General features: G+C 40.8%; 1 protein-coding gene and 2 long non-coding RNA genes across 4 annotated transcripts in view; 2 read left to right on the top strand and 1 right to left on the bottom strand.

Moving 5' to 3' along the window:
• LOC109550600 (uncharacterized) overlaps positions 1 to 3,858 on the bottom strand; it is a 39,167-nt gene extending 35,309 nt beyond the window's left edge. The window contains exons 1-2 of the long non-coding RNA XR_012328672.1: positions 3,582 to 3,858; positions 1,856 to 1,981 (exon numbers count right to left, since the gene is read on the bottom strand). This is a non-coding gene — a long non-coding RNA (uncharacterized lncRNA). The remainder of the gene's footprint in view (positions 1 to 1,855; positions 1,982 to 3,581) is intronic.
• On the top strand, positions 158 to 5,675 carry LOC101324642 (keratin, type I cytoskeletal 12). Its single transcript, XM_019939382.2, has 8 exons — positions 158 to 709; positions 1,099 to 1,181; positions 2,142 to 2,298; positions 3,247 to 3,408; positions 3,510 to 3,635; positions 3,776 to 3,996; positions 4,653 to 4,723; positions 5,199 to 5,675. Exons 1-8 carry the CDS (start codon positions 173 to 175, stop codon positions 5,294 to 5,296), a joined length of 1,455 nt encoding a protein of 484 aa, XP_019794941.1. The 5' UTR covers positions 158 to 172; the 3' UTR covers positions 5,297 to 5,675.
• A 7,541-nt stretch (positions 5,676 to 13,216) lies between these two features.
• Positions 13,217 to 22,763, top strand: LOC141277370 (uncharacterized). Of its 2 annotated transcripts, none has more exons than XR_012328674.1 (3): positions 13,217 to 16,921; positions 17,275 to 17,519; positions 21,691 to 22,763. It is a non-coding gene; the product is annotated as an uncharacterized lncRNA (long non-coding RNA). The 2 variants fall into 2 exon arrangements; XR_012328673.1 differs by lacking the exon at positions 21,691 to 22,763 and adding an exon at positions 18,075 to 18,396.
• Positions 22,764 to 23,112: the final 349 nt, after the last annotated feature.

The following is a 23,112-nucleotide window of genomic DNA, read 5'->3' as shown; positions in this document are numbered from 1 at the left end:
AACCATTTTCTTGTTGAGCTGGCCAAAAAAGGTTGGGGGGAGGGGAGACATATTTTGAATGGAGAGAGTGAACTTTTCAACGGCAACACCCATTCGGTGACCTATAAAAGGTTAGCCTTCCTGTCTTGCTGACACTGCACCATCCCTGGCTGTGGGTCTCTCGAGAAGCACCATGTCACTCTCCGCGCACACCTCTGGGATGCCCCAGTGGCTGTCCTCCCAAAGTGTGACACTGGGCAGAGCCAGGGGCATTTCTGCCTCAAGCATTGGAAGCAGCTACGGGGGAAGTGCCTTTGGCTTTGGAGGCAGCTATGGGGGAGGCTTTACAGCTGCTTCCATGTTTGCTTCTAGTTCCGGCTTTGGTGGTGGCTCTGGAAGTTCCTTTGCAGGAGGACTGGGCGCTGGTTATGGAGGAGCCAGGGGAGGTGGCTTTGGGAGCCTGGGGATTGGATTTGGGGGAAGCCCAGGAGGGGGCTCTCTAGGGATTCTCTCTGGCAACGATGGAGGCCTTCTTTCTGGATCAGAAAAGGAAACTATGCAAAATCTTAATGACAGATTGGCTTCCTACCTGGATAAGGTTCGAGCTCTAGAAGAGGCTAACGCTGACCTTGAAAACAAAATTCGAGAATGGTACGAAATACGAGGATCTGGAGACCCACCGAATGATTATAGTAAATATCAACTGTTGATTGAAGACCTCAGGAATAAGGTAACAAAATGGCTTTTTAGAGGGGCTTTGGGAATTATTTTTTACTTTTCTTTTTTGCTATTTCAATATTTTACAGTCATAAATCACCTAAAACTTAGATATCTTTCCATTCAACTGTATTTGGAATAATTTCTCATCTTAAGATATTTAGTTTCATTTTATCATTTACCATAAAGTGATTGTTTTTTACACTACCTTTTCTGGGGGAAATGTATGTTTCTTAATTTTTAAATAATATTCTCTATACATATTTTCTTTTAAAAGTTAACTGCCTTAAACCCTTAATAAAATAGCATTATAACATCACCTAAAATTTTCCTGTCAAAGATATATTTGCAGAACACTGTCTTGTACGACCTCACTTTGTGTGTCTTCCCCTGTTTGGCCAGATCATTTCTGAGAGCACTGCAAACGCCCAGCTGCTCTTGCAGATCGACAATGCGAGACTGGCTGCCGAAGACTTCAGAATGAAGTGAGTAGACTAAAAGAAAGACTGATGATGGTTGACAGGCCCCAGGATCTCTTCTTTTTCTCTATTTTCCTGCCTTCATTGACGGCAAATATTTCCAACCTTCTGCAGTTCACATGCTCCATGCATTTAATGTTTTGGTAAAGTCACATTGGGCATTCTATCAGAAAGTAACGAGATTCAAACACAACTCACATCACACGTCCTTAGTTGTAAAGTACTTAAACCCAAGGCTACGGATTTTCATATTCGACATTTGTTATTGACTCATGTTGCGACATGATAATTCCACCAGAGTCCTAAACCTCAGTCTTCCATGCATCCAAATGAATGAATAATGTTTTTGCCTGGGCGCTAAATGAAGTGACCTTTTTCCCGATGACACATACAACTAAAGCATTAACCAGGCATTTATTTTTATATTGCCTCCTCCTTTCCCATACACCACCGTCAGACATAAGGAGAGAATACTAACGTCCTTTTTGCTCTGCAAAATTTCCTCACAGGATGTTGCAGTGGTGATGATCCTGAACCTTAGTACGAGTCACTAAAGAAGTATCACTGTTTTTAAATTAAACCATGAATAAAGGTTAAGCAAGATGACTAATTATTATCTAATTTTCAACCGCTTTTAGGATTCCATCAGAAACTCCACCTAGAGAGGGGCTGCTACTTACTGTTCATAGCCAAGGCAGCCAGCCAGACGGGAAGAGGTAGCCTGGGATGCGGTGCTACTGCGGTTCATCGCTGGTAGAAAAGTATCACTTCCTAATTTTTTCACTTCTCTCCCACTGAGTAGCAACCTGTCATTTAAAAAAAGGAAAAGAAAAAGTTAGAAAAGCAAAAACAGTCTCATGCATTACAATGCTGCTAAATTTATATGCAAAACAGCCCTGAAGATCGCAGGGGGCTTATTCAAATGGGTGTGTTGATTCCCTGGACTGTTTTGCACTTGGTTTTCAGATACGAAAATGAGCTGGCCCTGTGCCAGAACGTGGAGGCTGACATCAACGGTCTGCGCAAGGTGCTGGACGAGATGACCCTGGCCAGAGCCGACCTGGAGATGCAGATCGAGACCCTGAATGAGGAGCTGGCCTACCGGAAGAAGAATCACGAAGAGGTGAGCCAGAAAGCACAGTTCTCTAAGCTGCTTTTTTCTACCAGACTCAAAAATTACAATTTCAAATTTATAAACCTGGAGTTAGAAGAGATATGCATGATACACTATCCCCCTGTTAAGATGACCATTTGTTTTGAAGTTGTGGTGGTGGTTTCTGTTAAAGTTTAACACGTGAGAGGCACTTTTTGTCATTTTCATCATTTGGTAAGGACAATCAGAATTTTAATTGTCCTGATTTAGTGATTTCTTAAAATATAGTATTTTTATTCATTAGCTGGGGAAAAAATGTTAAAAGGCTGACTTTGCGCTATCTAGTGAAAAACGCTCTGGAAGGATTGAAGAATTAATCTTTTAGTCATAGAAAATAAAAGGAGATACTTATCAAGAAAAAGATATAGTATTTTTAAAGTTCAAAAATAAAAGTCTACCAATAATACAGACTGTTATATATGTTAGAGAAATGAATTATACCCAGTGTAATACACACATGGAACTCTGATATATCGCAATGTATATAAGTAATCATGCATGACCCTGGCACTAGGCTCCTAAAAAGTTTTCCACTGTAAAGCAATGACTATGGTACAAACAGTGGGCAAGCCCAGGGACCGTCTGCAGCCCTCGGTTTGGAGCTGTAGTTGAAAACCCCGGGTACCTTTCCACCAGGCCTTCCCTTCTTGTAAAGGTTGTGGAGCCCCAAGAAGCGGGGCCAACTCATCCATCAGGCATGGTAGGCACGGCACCCAGGACCCATGGTGAGTTTAGGGGCCCGTGAAAGTGTCTTAAGTTCTTTCAAAATCAGAATAAAAATACGAATTTTAGGTTAAAAATGTTTGAATATATTATATTGATAGGTTTGTCTTTATACCAACTATGTTTTGTGGAGGAAGAGGCCCACGAAAGTGACAATGGGCCCCTGTGCCCCTCTCTCTCACTCGCTGTCCCCAGGAGCTCCAAAGCTTCCGGGCCGGCGGCCCAGGCGAGGTCAGCGTAGAAATGGACGCTGCCCCCGGAGTGGACCTCACGAGCCTCCTTAACGACATGCGGGGGCAGTATGAAGCCGTAGCCCAGCAGAATCGGGAGGATGCGGAAGCCTGGTTCATTGAAAAGGTACCACTAACAAAGACAAAAGGCGTTGATACACTTGCATTAAAGACCGGGGAGAGGCGCAGGGCTGGCTCACGTCCCCTCCCCCCTCTTTGCTGTGGCAGAGCGCCGAGCTCAGGAAGGAGATCAGCAGCAACACCGAGGAGCTTCAGTCCAGCAAGAGCGTGGTCACCGACCTGCGGCGCGTGCTTCAAACCCTGGAGATCGAGCTCCAGTCCCAGCTCGCCACGGTACGGCGCGCGCCAAAAGACGCGGCTTCCTTTCGCCTTGCAAAGGAAATGTTGCATCCAAATTAGTAAGGCCATTGGCTGCCTTCCGCATTTCGGTCCCCTCCATTGTTACGTCTGTGTCATTTCCCTCCCCCGTGCAGAAGAAATCCCTGGACGACTCGCTGGCCGAAACCGAGGGCGACTACTACAGCCAGCTGTCCCAGGTGCGGCAGCTCATCGGCAACGTGGAGGAGCAGCTGCTGCAAGTGCGCGGTGACGCCGAGCGCCAGAGCGCCGACTACCAGCTGTTGCTGAACATCAAGGCCCATCTGGAGCTGGAGATCGAGACCTACCGCCGCCTGCTGGACGGAGAAGCCCAAAGGTGAATAGATAACTGAGGCTGAGAATAACCTCAATGGCTGACGGCCCGTGGACCCTGATGCAGTCTGGGGGCAATAGAAGTGGGAAGGGTTCTTTAGTTGACAGAAAATAACACATCTAGTAAAGACATGCCTTAGATTTGTTAAATGCTCTACATTGTGCAAAGTGTTGTCACCCGTTATCTTCCCTGATAAAAGTTAATAAAATGCTGGGATGGACAATGGCATCGCAGACAGAGGCATACTGCAGATGAGTATTAGAAAAATCAACCGTCTGAGTTCTGATGTTAATGCCCCGATGCTGAGAATGACATCAAATCACAGCCACGCAATCACCTCAGACCTACTGTAGCGAACTTTCCAAAAGTAATAACAGCCCGGACTAGTGGGAAGAATTCAGGACTGTAAATCAGGAAACCAGATCTTCCATTAGTGGCCAGTTTGCTTCACTTTAAGAGCCCATTTTAGGCAGGGTTGGAAAGCAAAGGTGCACTGCACCAGCTGATTACTCTCAGGGTGCATCGTTCCATCATTCTTAATCAAGAAATGTATAATACTTTCTCCAGTTGGTCATTTTTTAAGCTCAAATAGCAAATTCCTTATTCCCTCTCGTTCCAGAAAGCATCATGTGATATCAACTCCCTTGTTTTCTTTACAGTGACTGTTTGGATGAAAGTTCCTCTGTGACAGCCTCCAACTCTCAAGCACCGTCAACTGATTCCTCCAAAGGTAGGCAGATTCCCTAAGAAGCACTTGGAATAAGTCAGAATCACATCTGTTAATGACTAAAACTGTAAGATCTCATTGAATATTGCAGTGTTATTAACTAATTTAAACTTAAAGTATATTTGTATTCAGAGCAAAGAAAAAATATTTATGCATTCCTGCAGAAAAATGAGTAGTCTGTTCTGTGGTAAAACTTTTGGCAAGCTCAGGAAGGAAAAAAAAATCTACAAAGTATTATGAGAATCATAAACACTTTTTAAATTTTAAGTAGAAAAATATTTTCATTTGTGCACAACACTGAATACATTTTATTAAATAAAATGCATTTCGTTTAGAATGCAAAAGTCACTTTTGAAAGTTGAAATTTGATGGACTGTATCAGTCAATACCTAATTTAGAAGCTTAAGTTAAACAACCAATTGTAGATGAGTATTTGAAACACTAACTTTTGCCCTCTTTGTTCCATTTTTATCTTTAGACCCTACCAGAGCCCGAAAAATCAAGACAATCGTGCAGGAAGTGGTGAATGGTGAGGTGGTCTCCTCCCAAGTTCAGGAAATTGAAGAAATAATATAAAATTTCACAAGATCTGCCCCATGATTGTTTCCTTAGGAACAAGAAATTTACAAGTAGAAATTATTCCTTTTAGAGCAAGATGATACTGCTCTAGATGATACTGGTCACAAAAGCATTCAATCTCGATTTCTGTTTGTTTGATTTTCTTTGGATTCCCTATTCACTTTGAGCCTTTTTTGGCCTTCTGAAACAAAATTTAATTACAAATAGTTGTGGAAATGTTGGTCTTTATAACAAATCAAAATTGCCTTACCTCTTCCTGGACCTAGAGTAGTCTTTTAATAAACTTTCTTCTAGTGACCTGGAACATATTTTTAATCACCGGACTTTGATCAAGTAGCATGTTTTTAAAAAGTTAATCTTAATAAAAGATGAATGGTAATAATGTGAAGTGTGTACCTCCTTGACTCCAACAATAGTGTCAAGGGCATAGAGAGAGGTTTGTGAAATACTAATTATTAGTATTAGATAAACACTGAGATAAAGATGTTGAAGTGGGAGATAAAGTTAAGAAGATTCTTTTAGAAGTTCTTTCCTTTTTACACCAGCCCATCAAGGTTACAAAAAAAAATTGTACTGTGCACTACACGGGATAACATTTGTCCTGTTCTTTTTCTAGCACTTTCTTTCATTCAATCAAGAAACACTAATGAACTCCCATAGTGTGCCCAACTCAAGCCTCGAAGGTGAATAAAGATATGGTCCTTGCCTGGAGGAGTTCCCAATTGAGGGCAGAGATAGACATCTACTGGGAACAGTGATACAGTGAGATAGGGCGGATGGAAGTTCAAAGGACGCTTGGAGGAAGAAAAATTTGTGAGGAGGCAACCAAATGCTTCATACAGAAACCAACCAGGCAGAGAAGGGAGAAAGGGAACAGAGGAAGCACATAAGAAAGGACACAGGGGCGTAAACAAACACTGCTTTGACGGCCTTCCTCCTATTGGGCACCAGCAAGGCCCAGGGTGGGGTTTCTATTGGGGTGGGGTAGACCCACAAGTCGATAACAGATGTCATGTTCTGGGTTGGGGCAGAAGGTGGCCAAAGTCTAAGCCTGAGTAGACTGTGGTTCAATCTGGGTTGCCAAATTCAAAACCCTAAAAGGAAAACGAAAGCAAGATTTAACAATTAAGAGCCTGATCTCTGAAGCCAGACTGGGTTCAAATTCTGACCCTAATACTTAATAGCAAGTAACTCAACCTCTTGCCTGCTTCTGTTTCCTGATCTTTAAAGTGGGGTGAGTTTGTGAAGCTTAAGTGAGGTAACATACGTAAAACAGTAGGAACGGTCCCTGGCACTTAGAAGTACTCAATATTTGTGTCCTATTATTATTTACTGTGTGTAACCAAAATGTTTTGGAGAAACCAGGGGAACTGATGAGCAAGGAGCGTCAAAGGAGCAGAATGGAGAGGAGAGAGTCAGGCAAACCTGGAGGCATTCCAGCACTGGGTGCAAAAGCCCACAGAAGATTATTATGTCATTTTCAGCTGACTTGCTTCCGTATGCAGCTTTCTGAAGTCACACTTCTTTTTAAATTTGCTAGTGATCTCAGATGCTCCATTCATCTTACTTTATTATGCACGGCAATTCAGCTCTCTGTCTAGACCTCACCTTCCAGAACTGATGCTAGGAGAACCTTACCTTTCAGACCTAAAGAGATTATCAAGGTCTTTTCCCGCACAAGCTCCACAGCCCCCAAGTAATAAATGATGCCACTTCCTGGTACTCAAAAGTGGCTGCAAATAGTTACTGCTTTAAACTGCCTCTGTTTTCCTTACATCTGAATTGTGTGAAACTCCAAGGAGAAAGGAATTTTGCACATGTGTAAAGTCGGTGGTCATTTCTTAGCTATTATCCTAGTTTCTCAGCCTTCCCTTCTTTTGGGAATATTTTCTCTACTGGTCTCCCAAAGGCATCACCTCACTGGAAGCTTTTTCTCAGACTCTTCTTTGTGACTTCTAAATGTTGACTTAATCCTATTGTCTTCTCTCTCTACACTCGCTCCCTAGGCGGCCTCATCTAATCCCATGGCTTTAAAGTAACCATCTATGGATGGCTGTTACCTAGACTCATTGTGGTGACCATTTCCCAATGCATACAAATATTAAATCATTACGTTGTATACCCAACACTACTAATATAATGGTATATGTCAATTATACCTCAATGAAATAAATAGATAAAGTAACCACTCCTTGTGGTAACCTCCAAGATGGTCCAATGAGCCTCACCTCCTGGTACTCATGCCCCTGAGCATGGTTCCCTTCCACAAGGAGTAAAGCAGACCTACTGAAGGAGTGACAGCGTGTGAATTCCAAGGTTAGGTCACAAAAGCATTTCTGTCTGGCTTGGTCTCTTGGATTGCTCATTCTGGGGGAAATTGGCTGCCCTTAAGTTATACTGTGGGAGAAAAACGTATTTTAAAAAAATCAGTGATTTCACAAAATTTCCCACTGAAGAACCAATAGCTAGCATCTCCTGGAATAGCCAGCAAGTTAAAAATCACAGTCCTATTCTGATAAAATCTTAGAATATTCTACAGTCTTCAGTTGGCAAAGGAAGCATTAGATTTCTTATTATTTAAGTTCTCTTTACCCTACTCTCACTGCCAGGAAATGCAGTTAGCATAGAATCCTTGTCATGAAAGTCTAGGCCTCATTCACTACACCACAAGCCGTAATTCAACACAGATGTAAAAGGTCCTTTCAGACTCAGCAATTAATGAATTGCAGAAATGAGAGGTCTGTCTTGAAGGAAAATAACTCATAAGAAAAAACCCAGGTACAGGATCAGAAAACAAAGACAAGCATATCATTATGATTATTTTAAAATCTAAAATTTTATTAATTTAAATTTTAACATTTATCTGCATTTACTGTGCGGGTAGGCTAGAGAAAGTTCTGGAAAATATTGTATATACTAAATTGTTAGAGTGGTTATCTCTTGGAAATTAATCAAGGTGTTTGAAGAATATTTTTTCTTTTGTACATTTTTAAAATGCTTAACAAACACTATATGCAACTCTGACAATTAGAGGGAAAATGAACTTTAGTTATCCAGAACAAATGGGTTTGCAAGTAGGTCACAGTAAAAAGGGAACCATCTAGAAAACGATCACGCATTGCCAAAGCAGTCAAATCTTCAGGCTTTGTAAGAGTGCCACCTACTGGAATCTCAGGATACGAACCTTAAAAAAAATTAACCCTGCTTTTTAAGCCACTTGAGATATGCTGGATACTACAAAATGGGTTCGGGATTTGTTTGTTTGTTTGTTTGTTTTAAGAAAGAGAGAAAGAAAAGAGAAGAAAAAAGCAAACCTGTTTAAAAGTATCAACTTAATAAATTAACACTTTCTTATTTAAATAAGTGGTATTAGTTTCCAGAAAGTCCACCAGTAAAGAGGCAAGTTCTATAAGGCATAAAGTAAAAAAGAAAGCTAGTAGTTATTTACAGTGTAGAGAACCAGACAGACAGTCTGAACTACCTAGCCTTTTAAAAATATACTCAAACATCAAATGAAAAAAATGTATTCATATACCTAAGTAAATGGCTTTTTAATGGGGTAGTAAATGTTTCTTAAATCTTGGTACTGGATCTAAGATTAAAATGTCATTGTTTAATATTAGTATCATAAACTCAGTATCAAACTAAAAACCATCAGTTTCCTAATTAAATGTATCCTCTCCATCACTACAACTTTTTAATAAAAGCTGTGGCTGCAACATTCAGCAACATATTTATAAAAGGATTTTTTATCTAAAATATATCTCCTTTTTTAAAATAAAATAAACCAGCCCACACAACTCTGTGAATATACTAAAAACTACTGAATTGTACACATTAAATGGGTGAGTTTTATGGTATGTGAATTATATCTCAATAAAGTTATTAAAGTTTAAAAAATATATATGCAACTCCTGACTTGACAATTTCGCAAGACATACTGATACAAATCGTATTGCTCAGTACACTGTTGCTGATGACTCAGTCAAAAGTGATCTTCAGTTTCAATAAGCAGTCATTTAATACATGACTTTTTCTTAAGCAAATTAACCTGAGGACTTTTTCCCATCTATCTAAAGAGTACTAGGAGTTGTTTTCACAAAATAGAGTAACTTGATTTCTGTGCAGTCTTTATAAGGAAAAAAATGAGTCCGTTAATGTTTATTTGTAGAAGCAACCTCAGAATCCTCGTATTCATCATTAGAGGGTGGTTTGTGCGCAGGCAATCAACTAACTATGGATACAAAGCAGTTCTCTTGAACCAACTGATAGAAGACTGGCTTTCCATGAAAAAAAAAAATTAAGTCTAAAATCTTAATACTCCTGGCAATCTAGACCAAAATAGAACTTGTTCCCCCTTATTTAACCAAGGTGTTCTATCTAAAATAGTCTTTTCTTTCAATCGAACTAATATTTATTGGGCATTACGGAAACAACAGTGAGCAAACATACACATATATGCAAATAAACTTACCTTGAGGTATAAAGAGACGTACCTATGAGAGAAAGTGCAGATGAGGGACCAGAGAAGGTTGGAAAAGGGAGAGAATACACAGGGCTGGGGCATGAGGACCAGGGCCACTCTTTTGGCGGAAGAAGCATTTGAGCAGAGCCTAGATGAGTACATAACATCTCCACGTGTGGTGTTAAGTGGGAGTGGGTAGGCAGAAACAGGAGCAAAGAGCAACTCCCCTGTGATGCTTCCCCACAAGACTAAGAGGCCTTCTTCTGAGAACCCTATGTTCTTTGGCCATGGTGGTCTGAACTTTATTTTTGGATGAGTTCATGTGCCTGATTCCTCTTCAAAGGCTGGACCATGTATCTTTGGCCAACCAGAAATAAATTCCCAGGACTAATGCAGCGTCTGGCAGAATGTAGGTATGCCAAATACATGTTGGTTGAAGTGCTGCTTGGAAACATCACACTCAGTTTACACATTGTCAAAATGATTGAAAAATTCGTGGGAAAGTATTAGATAAAATCCAGTTAAAACTATTAATCAGGGCTTCCCTGGTGGCGCAGTGGTTGAGAGTCCGCCTGCCGATGCAGGGGACACGGGTTCGTGCCCTGGTCCGGGAAGATCCCACGTGCCGTGGAGTGGCTGGGCCCGTGAGCCATGGCCGCTGAGCCTGCGCGTCCGGAGCCTGTGCTCCGCAATGGGAGAGGCCACAACAGCGAGAGGCCCGCGTACCGCAAAAAAACCCCACAACAATTAATCAAGCCCATCATTTGGCACAGTTTAAAATAAAAGCATATGTTGATTGAATATTTCATTGGCACCAGTTATGCTGTCATATCAGTATGGTCCTAGTTCATGAGTCTCTCGAAATTCTCTAAGCTGGAAATAATAATAGAGTGTATTTTAATCACTATATAACAGCAAGTGAGGACACAGGAAAACAGAAAAAAGCAATACTGCAAAGTGCCCACTGATCGATCTTTATCAGGAAGAATGTCCTCCTCAGTACCTAACAATCCGGAAGAAAAAAGCATCTATTGTCAGGGGAAGCTGCTTAGAGGGAAATAAAGATCCAACGCGTATTATTCGATTTTGCAATAGCTCATGTTGTAATATAAAAATGTAATTTTAATTGAAGGAGGAAGATAATTACAGCTTAGGAGCCAACTCGTTAATCACCACCACAATCACAACTATCTGAGGGACAAGCCTTTGGTCCCACACCCAAGACAAGAGGGTGAACCCAAAAAGTGACTAAAACAAGTTTCTATTAAAATATGTTCAAGGCACCTGAGCCATTCTGAAAGCAAGCCCTGAAACCAAGAGAAGAGGAGAATTTTGTTACTAATGATTAGTTATTAAGTTTAAATAATTTCTATCGAATTAATAGGAAAACAAGAAATTCTGCACTGCATCATATCTCCAGAAGTAATATTATGCTGGAGGGTGATGCATTGGAATAAAACACAGTTAGCATGCATTGCTTAAATGAGTAAATACATATATATATATATATATATATATTCCTTGAACTAATACTAGAGACAGAAAAAAAAGAGGCCAGATAAATCCTGCAAATTTGGAAGTGATCCAAGTTATGGCAACCTAGGTCATAACAGAAGTGTCATCTAAGGAACAACTGAATAAACTGGTGACCCTTTTGCTTAGAAAATAAAAGATTTAGAAGGACAAAGTATCCCTCTTCAAATATCTAAAAGACTCCAAAGCTAAGTTCCATGTGGCGTAATGCAAGCTATATTGTGTGGCAGATTTCAGTTCAATATAAAGACAAACTTTTTAGTAATTAGAGCAGCTCAAAAGCTCAAAAGATAAACCATCCTTTAGGTCCTTTCCAGCTGACTTCTGTAATTTTGATGGCCAGAATCCCTAACAACCCATCTAAACTAGATAGGGCAGCGTTTTACCTCACAAGGATCCAGTCTAGGCCACGGGTTGTGACTTCCTGCATTAACGTCATTAAGAAAAGTCCTCGAGTCAGTCTAGGCTCAGCAGCACAGAGTGTCACTACCACTACAGAAGAGTGGTAGCAAGCATGCTTTGTGCTTGTCATCTCTAATCTACACATTTCCTAAAACTATTCTTCATCATCAGTTCTTGAGCCTGTACAAGCTCTATCTTCTTTACCAACTAACTGTTGAAAGTAATGCTTACTGACAGTATTCCTAATGGAGGATACGGGAATACATGAGGCAGACAGAAGGCTGCCCACAAGACTGATTATCAAGAGGGTTTTTTAAAAATATAGATTAGAATGACTTTGAAAAACTTTCTACAGCCTAGAATCGGTCCCTCTCAGCCTTGCATGTCCAGAAACTTGACTTTACCAGTATACCCAAAGGTGACCTGGCACTTGACGACAGACTGACAATGATTGTATTCATACAATACTAATGTATAGATTAGAATTCCAGTTTATTAGTTAACACTAAGGGACATTTCTTTCCAGATGTTCAAGATAAACATCAGAAAGATGTTCTTTCCTGATCACTCACTTTCCTGCTAAAGGCTTACTTTGTAGGATGAATTAGGGATCGTAAAGTTGCTGCATAAGCACAGATTCAAGCAGAGGTTTGAGGAACACTTCCCCCAGATCTTACTGAGGCCAGGTGAAACATCCTTGCCCCACACTAGGCAATTCCTCTCTAGTGGCTGCATTGTCCATGTGCCCAAATTTAGCATGTCTCTGCCTAAGATGAAGCCAAAGGCACCTTCTCTGAATTCCCCTTTTGATATTCCCTGATGACCACACTCCTTACCCAGGTGTTGACTCCAGGGGATAGATTATATTTGGGTTTTATTAGTTCAGTTAGGAAGGCAACCATATTTTCCTTTTCTCCCAAGTTCATGGGGATACCTCAATGTCACATCCACATTTATAGCTGTAGCCACCTCTTTCAAGTATCACAGGGCAGCCCCTGAGTTCATGGTACAAGGAAATGAAGTCTATTATTCTAAAAGTACAAGGGAGAATGATACACACCTTCCAACTCAATGCCCATTCACCACAATGACTCTTCTAAAAAATACAGAATTTTTTTCAGTCATTTTTTTAATGATACCACATATCTGTTCCTTATGAAAAGTTCCCTATGATAAAGGTTAAATTAGTCATCCAACAGGTGGTTTCCTACATCACTGAGGCTTCACTGTCTCTTGGATCACTATTATTTCTGATTACTCTTTCTTTCCAGGTATCTAACAGCTATCTCACTTCTTGGCTCCCTAAATTTTCTCCTTTTTGTTTGTTTGTTTGTTTCCCAGAAGCTCTAAGGAGCTCCAAAATTCTACTTGCTTCTGTTTCCAAGTGCATTCTACATCCAACAATCTTGCATTCACTCCACCCTTGCTTCCCTCTTCATCATCCTTTTGTCTTTTACGCCCATGCGGGATGCTGTAGCAATACAAGACACAGATGGCGTCATTCCATCACCATCCTCTCCTTCCCTAGTGACAGATGGTTTGGCTTCTGGGCCTAAACTGTCCAGAAAATTCTTGCTTTCAGATCTTCAAGGATCTTGTGGCCAATATCATAGACATTTTTCTAGACCTCATTTTCCTTGATCTCTCTGCAGAAGTTGAAACTCAAGACCTGGAAGAACTTCTAGGAGGTTCTGTAGACTCCACCAGGTGAGTCACCCTTGCTTCAATCCGTGCTGTGATTCCCTAAGGCTTTTCCAGCCTTCCAGATGACTCCTATTCACTTCCTTTACCAAGTACTTGCTTTTCCTCTGTGCTAAGCCTAATTCTGAGGGTTTCCTCAACTTCCAGTCTTAACCTTCTGCTCTTCTCTACATTAAAAATGCAGTTGTTCTCAAGACTTTGACTATCACCTCAATATTGATGATCCCTAAGCCTTAAGCTCTCTCCTAAGTTCTTATATCAATTTCCTTTAAAGGAAATTAAAATTTTCCTTTAATCTGTGCAAATTCATGGCATGTTATATAATTCACAAACTATAAAGAATGAGAATCTGTATGTATTTTAGTTAGTAGCTTTGAAAGAACTCACTCCCCAATACTTATACGGTCTTTCCAGAAGCCATAACAGCCATATTGAAAGCCCTCGTCCTAGTTGACATCTCTGAACCATCGATATCTTTGATGTTGTTGACCACTCCATCTTCTTGAAATTCTCCTCTTCCTCTCCTTGGCTTTCTTGAAACTTCTGTCTCTTGGTTTTCTCTTTTTTTCTTTGTTACCTTTCAATCTCTTTTGTTTCTCCTAAGTGTTATAGTTCCTCAAGGTTTTATTCTTGGTCCTCATCTCTACCCATTCTCCCTGGGAAATCTCATCCCATTCCACAGTTGCTCTTTGCCACTAAAACTTCCAAATCTAGCCACAGTTTCTGAATCCCAGAACTCACATTGCACATGCCTATGGAGTATCTATACCTGGGTGTTGACAGGTGTTTCATCCCTAATCTTTGTTATCCTGGACTCATTATCTTTCCTACAAAACCTGCTCCTCCTTGGCTTTCCCATATTAATTAATGGCACTCCCCACAGTCCAAAACTGGAAACCTCTTGTCATTTAAGGTTTCCTCCCTCTCCTTCATCAACCTGTAACTAGTCAATAGTCAAATGCCACCATTTCTATCTTCTAACTTCCCCTTCTTACCACCCCACTGCAACCTTCTTGAAGTTGTCATTGTTTCTTACACTCCCCACAGACCCTTGCAAATTCTCCTTTCTCATCTCCCTGCCTCCAGTTTCCCTCCAGTCCATACAGTACACTGCCAATAATGTTATCTTTCTAAAAATTAAGAGTATGTTCATCCGCTGCTTAGCAATCTTCAATGGTCCACCCCCTGACTATGGGACCAAGTCCAAATTCCTTAGAATGACATTAAAGATCCTTCCCCATCTGCCCCCAACCTATTTTTCCAGGCTATCTCTTGGCACTCACTCATACAAATTTTATGCCCTAGCCAAACCAAACTTTTCACAGTTGTTCAAATATGTCATGCATGTTTACACCTCCTTTATATATGCTGGTCCCTCTGCCTAGAAAAATTTTTTCCCCACTCATTTTTTTAAGACACCATTCAAATGAATTTCCCTAAGTCCTCCAGAGGCTGGTTTCTCTTTTTGGGGTGCTTCATATGTTTTATATAAATCTGTATTATTAAACTTTTCATCCTATTTTGCAATTATTTTTGTATTACCCCCTACCCTCTGCCCCCAAGATATGGCTTCCTTTAGAGCAAAGACCACATCTTACCTATCTTTGCATCTTCAGGACCCATGTAAAATTTCTGGCATATAAAACATGGTCAATGCACAAAAGTGGGGAAATCGGAGCCAGGGCACTTCCCCTTCCTTCCAGGTGAGGAAAAAAGACTACAGACAAAAACAAACAAAAAACCTTGTTACCCTCTTTCCTGATTCAGCTGATCTAATAGTCAAATTGTATTTATTGAAAGAATACAGAAAAGTCTTTTCTCGAAAACTTTCATCATCACACTGCCTGAAATTTCACTTAGATAAAAGGTACATTTTTAATGTAAATAGTTTTGGTGACTACTTCTCCACCCCTACCCACCTTTGTTGGTAAGTAACACCTTAGACTGAATTAGACTAACCAGATAGTTATCTTCTTAACACCTGTTCCCACACAAGCTGAAAAGTTTCAGAAGGGAAGGAGAAGTTAGGGAAATGGAACCTATCAGGGGAGGACAAACTCAACTGGGATGCAGCTCTAGGGTACTGGGGAGCAACTTCAGAGCACAGGGTTACTAAGGGAGGTGGGAGAGGTGGGGCAGGCGGAGTCAAGATGGGGGGCTAGGAGGATGCGGAATTCGCGTCTCTGCACAACTAGGGCACCCACGAGGCACCAGTGGGGGACCACGAACACCTAAGGGGACAGGGGGAACCCCCAGTGACCAGTAGGACGTGGGGCGTGTGGGGGGGCCGTGAGGGGGGAGGAGAAGTGGAGGTGGGATGGGATCGGTGCCCCTGAGGCCGGCTCGGGGAGGGGAAGGAATCCCACTCCCAAAGGGGGAAATTGGGGGACCATTGGGAGGGCAGTGGATCAAAAGGGAGCTTGACCAGGTTTCCCCCACCCACGTGGGTGCGCAGAAGCCTGCTGAGACCCCAGGCCTGATCCTGTGCTCACCTAGGCCTCCTCCAGCCGCGCAGGTCCTGAGGGAGTGGGAGGGAGGGAAGGGGGAGCAAAAGTAAAGGCCGGACCTACGGGACTGGCACTCCTGAGGGGTGGCTGGGGGAGGCGGGGAGTTCCTACACTCAGCGGGACCCACCCACGGTTAGGGGTCCTGCGGGGACAGGGGAGACCCTGGGGGAGACCCTTGGGGGGGCACAGAGGAAAGGAAAGGAACACAGCCAGTGCTTTCCCTGTCCACTTAGGCACTGTTGGGCCCCCGGGCCTAATCCTCTATCCTCAGAGCCTCCCTCCTACCGTGCAGAGCCCAAGCCCCGCCCCTACACCCCTACCCAGGGCCCCACCCCTACACTCGGGGACCCCCTCGGAGACCCCCTCCAACCACACTGGGCCTAAACCCCACCCACACCCCCTCACCCAGGGCCTTACCTCCACACTCCTGTAAGAAATACATTTGTGCTTTTCATTAAAGAAGGATTTTTGCATTGTTTGAGTTTTACTTTTCTACCTGACCTTAAGATAACTATATACAATGAAAGGACCCACACTGAATCTCAAGGCTCATTCTGGCCTGACTCACCAGTTCGATGCTGTGTATCCTTGAACAGTCCTTTTCTTCAGTTTCCTCATCTTTAAATAAGAGGAAGGAAACCTCTCTTCCTAATTCCCAGATTCATTGTAAGGTTCAAATAAGATAATATACAAGAAACCCCTTTGGAAGTTGTAAATCTTGATATAAATGTAAGGAAATTTTGTCTTTATATTCATTGTGCTCTGGACTTTGAAGAGATAAATGTTGAGGTTTCTTCTTCTTTTTTTTTTTTGCGGTACGCGGGCCTCTCACTGTTGTGGCCTCTCCCATTGCGAAGCACAGGCTCCGGACGCGCAGGCTCCGCGGTCATGGCCCACGGGCCCAGCCGCTCCGCGGCATGTGGAAGGTTTCTTCTTAACAGGGGTGTAATAATTTCCAGCTGAGGGCCTGTGCGATGGAGACCGAAGTCACCCCCAAGAAACACCCATTTGCAGGTGAGCGCTGCCCCCTGGTGGAAATAGAAAGGCGGGGCAGGTGCGGTTAACCACGTGGGATCGCCCGGGGTGACGCCTCCTGGAAAGGAGAAACCACTTAAACTTACGCATTTAAAAAAAAAAACCTTCTTTCCTTTTTTGTCACACAGTGTTCCTTTGGAAATATTTTCTTTACATATGCAGAATGTAGACCTGTTACACCAATTACCTGTCTAATTATTGTTATTTACGGTTAATGATCAAGCATTGAAGAGAGTCAGGTTTTTAAATGTATTTTAATATCCTAATTCTTTGATATTTCAATTTTAATAATTCAATAACTTGATTAAAAGATAATTTTACAATCCATACAGCATTTTAAAACTGTTGGGCTTCCCTGGTGGCACAGTGGTTGAGAGTCCGCCTGCCAATGCAGGGGACACGGGTTCGTGCCCCGGTCCGGGAAGATCCCACATGCCGCGGAGCGGCTGGGCCTGTGAGCCATGGCCGCTGAGCCTGCGCGTCCGAAGCCTGTGCTCCGCAACGGGAGAGGCCACAACAGTGAGAGGCACGCGTACCACACAAAAAAAAAAAAGGCTATGGAGGACCAGGAAATCAGGTAAACAAAAGCTGTGTTGAGCATTCAATGTTTATTTCTATATGTTTCAAGTGATGAGTTATTTCCTCTTTATGAATTTGATAAATTCTAACAATTCATATGTGTCATTTTACTTTTTTCTTTTTTTAATTGAAGTATAGTTGATTTCCAATGTGTTAATTTCTGCTGTACAGCAGTGATTCAGTTATACACATATATACATTCTTTTTTTATATTCTTTTCCATTATGGTTTATCATAGGATATTGAATATAGTTCTCTGTGCTATACAATAGGACCTTGTTGTTTATCCATTCTGTATATAACAGCTGACATCTGCTAACCCCAACCTCCCAGTCCATCCCTCCCCCAACCCCCTCCCCCTTGGCGACCACGAGTCTGTTCTCCAAGTCCATGAGTCTGTTTCTGTTTCATAGGTAGATTCATTTGTATCATCTTTTAGATTCCACATATAAGTGATATCATATAGTATTTGTCTTTCTCTTTCTGACTTACTTCACTTAGTATGATAAACTCTAGTTGCATCCATATTGCTGCAGTATGCATGTCATTTTAGATTCATCTAAAGCCACCATGGTTAAAACAATTGTTGAAGAAATAGATCCTCGTGGCAAAGTTCTCTCATCTAGAGTTCATGCTATGGGAAAGAAGTCCACCAAAGTCAACAATGTGAAGAGTGAACAAAGGGTGCCTTCCTGAGCCCAAAAAGGATGCCCCCAAATCAAAATATCAAATTGAAACTAGGTTCCTAAATAAGAGCCTTCTTATTTTTCTGCTTTTCTTCCAATGAACTAAAACAAGTTATTTTTAGAATAGTAACATCTCTTTGGCTTTCTCTATGGTGGTATTTCAATAAAAGTTCTTCCTGTTGCAGGTCATCCTCACTGGTTCTGGTCAATCTTTGCATTTTAAATATACCCCCCAACAGAAGCTGAATTTGTTTTTAATTTCTTCTCTTTAATGCAATGCTCTTCACAAATTAGGAGTAAGTTTGACAGGCAAAACTAGTTGGTGTCTTTTTCACATCTTTGTCAAATTTTAAACCTTCCTTCCTTCCTTCCTTCAATAAATACTTGTTGAGCATACACTGCACACCAACAATAAAAGAGTTAATAAAATCCAATCACTGAGTGCAACATACTCATAGAAGTGGAAATAAGGAATTGAAGAATCAGAAATAAATGAAATAGAGACTAGAATGACAATAGAAAAGGTCAACAAAACTAAGAGTTGGTTTTTTGAAAAGATAAAATTGACAAAACTTTAACTAGACTAACCAAGAAAAAAGAGAGAGGACTCAAATAAATAAAGCTATAAATGAAAAAGGAGACATTACAATGGATGCCTGAAATACAAAGGATCATAAGAAAATACTAGAACATTTAATATGCCAACAAACTGGATAATCTAGAAGAAACAAATAAATTCCTAGAAACATACAACTAACCTAGACTGAATCATGAAAAAATAGAAAATCTGAATAGACCAATAATGAATAAGGAGATTGAATCGGTAATTATAATCTCAGCAAAGAAAAGCCCAGGACCAGGTGGTCGGACCCCTATCATACACTATACACAAAAATCAACTCAACATGGATTAAAGACCTCAACATTAAGACCTGAAACTATAAAACTCCTCAAAGAAAACAGGGGAAACTTCTTGACATTGGTCTTGGCAATGGTTTCTCAGATTTGGCACCAAAAGCAGCAGGCAATGAAGCTAAACATATATCCAGGACTTTTTAACATAACTTCCAGGAAAAAAATCAAAATAATGAAAAATGAGCACTTACTACATGCTAGGCTCTGTTCTAAGCATCTTTTAATTCTCACAACAATGCTGTGAGGTGGGTACTATTATCATCTTTTTACAGATAAGAACACTGAGGCAGAGAGTGGTTGAGTAATATGCCCAAGGTCACACAGCTACTAACTGGAGTTGCTGGAATCCGAATCCAGGCAGTCTGGCTCAGATTCTGTGCGCTTAACCACAACATAATACTATGCTGGTGAGAACCTCATGCTTCCACCTTCCAGCAAAAAAAAAAAAAGGAATTTTTTTTTTTTTTTTTTTTTTAAATATTATTTATTTATTTATTTTATTTTTGGCTGTGTTGGGTCTTTGTTTCTGTGCGAGGGCTTTCTGTAGTTGTGGCAAGCGGGGGCCACTCTTCATCGCGGTGCGCGGTCCTCTCACTATTGCAGCCTCTCTTGTTGCGGAGCACAGGCTCCAGACGCGCAGGCTCAGTAGTTGTGGCTCACGGGCCTAGTTGCTCCGCGGCATGTGGGATCTTCCCAGACCAGGGCTCGAACCCGTGTCCCCTGCATTAGCAGGCAGATTCTCAACCACTGCGCCACCAGGGAAGCCCAAAAAAAGGAATTTTTAAAAAAACTATTAAATGCATTCTAACTCCAATCAGTCTGAAATTAAGCAGTCATCAGAGTCTCCTTCCCAAACAAACCAGGGAAGCCAGTTTGTGAGAGGTATTAGCACACCAGAACCTGATTCTCAGAAAAAACTAAGAATCTAGTGACAAAACAAACCTCATTCATGTTCAAGAAATACACTTTTCTAAACTTGGCTAACAGAAATGTAGAATGTGAATTTTAAACAACAGCAAAAGACATCAAAGCTCATTGGAAACTAAACATTAATAAATTTATCAGGGGAAAAATTAGCATCCAATCATTAGAATAAGATAATGTAAGGAAAAACTTCATCCTAAGATAACCAGACATCAACACTGCATAACAAAGTTTGCAAGTCAATTATTTCTGAGTACCTACAATGTGCATGTTATATAATGAATGTTCTAATACCCAACAGATTCTCAAGACATGATAACGGTATGCAGCTGACTACGTGTTTCTTACCATGAATAAAATAATCACTGTCAGGGAAGAAATATACAGACAGAAATGGCTAGAGAATTTGTTAACTGTATCCCCACTTCCAAAAAGGACCAAAGCACGCCAAATTTTTGTAGTAATTGTTTGGAGGAAATCTATGATGAAAAAAATTCAAGAGATTTACCCTTATGAGTAAATAAATAACAATGTTTCATTGATATTAGCATCATACATTCCAGTCCTGCTTTGATATAGAAATGCTTTGTAATCTGTGTTGCCTCTTAACTTCACAGCCAACTTATCTTCAAAATGGTTTTAATAATATATGCTTACCTTATTACACAAAAGATTATCAGTTAATTAGTATTTATAAAAGATCTAGAGATAAGTAGATTATGTCAATAACACTTTGCAGTCTCATGATACCTCTTATCCAAGAAACTCAAGACTTACCAACTATTACACTGACAACATACTCTGTTTTTCTTGTTTTATTAGTGGGAAACATGGGCAAAAAGATTAAAATTTTGACCAAGTCACTACAAAACTCAGTAGCAAGTCTCTGAATATAACCTGAATCGCTTATCACATATTGTTCTAAACATGTACCAATGGTCTGAATTACAATTTTACGTTAATTATCTTTAAATATTTTTGATCAAAAAATATGGATTTTTATGGGTTCCGGTACACCAAATATTCCATATCATTTAGAGACAATAATGTTGGATGTTTTTCAAAGTATTTACTATCTACTACACTGAGAAATCTTATTCAGAAAAACTACTGTTTCAGGGATTCGCTGGTAGCGCGGTGGTTAAGAATCCACCTGCCAATGCAGGGGACACGGGTTCGAGCCCTGGTCCAGGAAGATTCCACATGCCACGGAGCAACTAAGCCCGCGTGCTACAACTACTGAAGCCTGCGGGCCTGTGCTCTGCCACAGGAGAAGCCACTGCAATGAGAAGCCCGCACACCACAACAAAGAGTAGCCCCCCCACTCGCTGCAACTAGAGAAAGACCGCCTACAGCAACGAAGACCCAACGCAGCCAAAAATTAATTAATTAATTAATTAATTTAATAAAGGAAAACTACTGCTTCAAAATTATCTGAACCCATAATCTGTTAACCAATCAACTTGTACCATTGTAAGTGATGGAGAACTGACCGGGTCTGACATGTCCACTTTATTATAATAATTTAAATAGTTAACATTTACAAAATGTTTATGCCCTTCAGACTGTGTTATAGTCATTAATTATTGGAACTGCTCAACATTTATTTGAGACTATTCAACGTTATTTTCATTTGCCCAACAGGAAGAAGAAGCACAACCAGATGGGATAACTTCCCATGGGCATCAAAGCAAAAGAAGGAAGAGTCTGCTTACCAATGACAACTAATCTTCATTCTAGAGTTCGATAATTATTGGTTTTCTAGGTAGTGATGAATATACCCCTCTTTTTCATATATTTTACTCCCTCCTCACCAATATGAAGCTCACTTCTCAAAATAATTCATAATGTTTTAAATACATACATTTAAACTAAAAAACATTAAACAATATCTTTGAGGTAGAAAAATGAACAATTTAGAGACTCAGAAGTTAGTTGAATCGACATTCTGTTCCTGAATGAAACCAAGGAACCTCAATACAAGTAATTTTCTGTCACTGCCACATACTCATTAATTTTAGTTAAATTGATTAGCAAAATTCTGCAGGACTTTTATTATTTGTTTTCTATTTTAAAAATCAGTTAGGGAACTCCCACTACCAAAGGATCACTATATATTGAGAGTGTCTGATTTTAATAAGAAAGAAAACACTCAATAATGCATGAAGATGGAATAAAGATACTCCATAAGTATTTTCAGGACAAAAGCAGTAGAAATTGTCCATTAGAATTATGAATGCTTTGCTATATAAGAGGGAAAAAAAAACCTAAAATCTTTTCCAGAGGTCAAAAAAGATGTACATTTACTCATAAATAATTTTGACGTTTGAAACTATGATTTGGTATTACTCCACCAGGCACCTTTTTCATATAGAAAGATATCCTTGGGGCAGATTTCCACCTACAGACTGGACACTATTAAAAATCACCCAATTATGAAAAACAACAGTTAGCATGCGGGTAATATTTTATGACAGATTGGCATAGTTAAGGCTGAAATAACCTATTGAATCCTATAAAAGGCCAATGGAGTTAACTTCCCATGGATGTTGTATTTTGGCTTTGCTCCTCTCTGAGAAAGGGTCGTTTGGCTGTGCTGTCACCATGTCTTTTCGACTTTCTAGTGGATCCAGGAGGCTCGGCTCGCAAGCTGGCGCTGGTCAGCTGTCTGGTGGAAGAACAGGCTTTGGGGCTGGAAATGTGTGCAGTGGGCCAGGAGCAGGAAGCAGCCATTCTTGTCCTCTTGGGAGCATTTCTTCTGGAGGAGGTTTCTCTCATGGTGGTGGAGGGTTGGAAAGTGGCATCTGTGCTGGTTTTCTTGAAAATGAGCCTGGCCTCCTCTCTGGGAATGAAAAGGTGACCATGCAGAACCTCAATGACCGCCTGGCATCCTACCTGCGCCATGTGTGTGCCCTGGAGGAGGCCAACGCCGACCTCAAGCAGAAGATCGAGGGCTGGTATGAGATACATGGGCCTGGTTCTGGCCAGGGACTTGCTCATGACTATAGTAGATATTTCTCAGTCATTGAAGATCTTAAAAGGCGGGTAAGAAAGATGGATACTTTT

Source organism: Tursiops truncatus, chromosome 20 (genome assembly GCF_011762595.2).
Source record: "Tursiops truncatus isolate mTurTru1 chromosome 20, mTurTru1.mat.Y, whole genome shotgun sequence".
In the NCBI taxonomy this organism is placed as follows: Eukaryota; Metazoa; Chordata; class Mammalia; order Artiodactyla; family Delphinidae; genus Tursiops; species Tursiops truncatus.
This window is presented reverse-complemented; position numbering and strand designations above follow the sequence as displayed.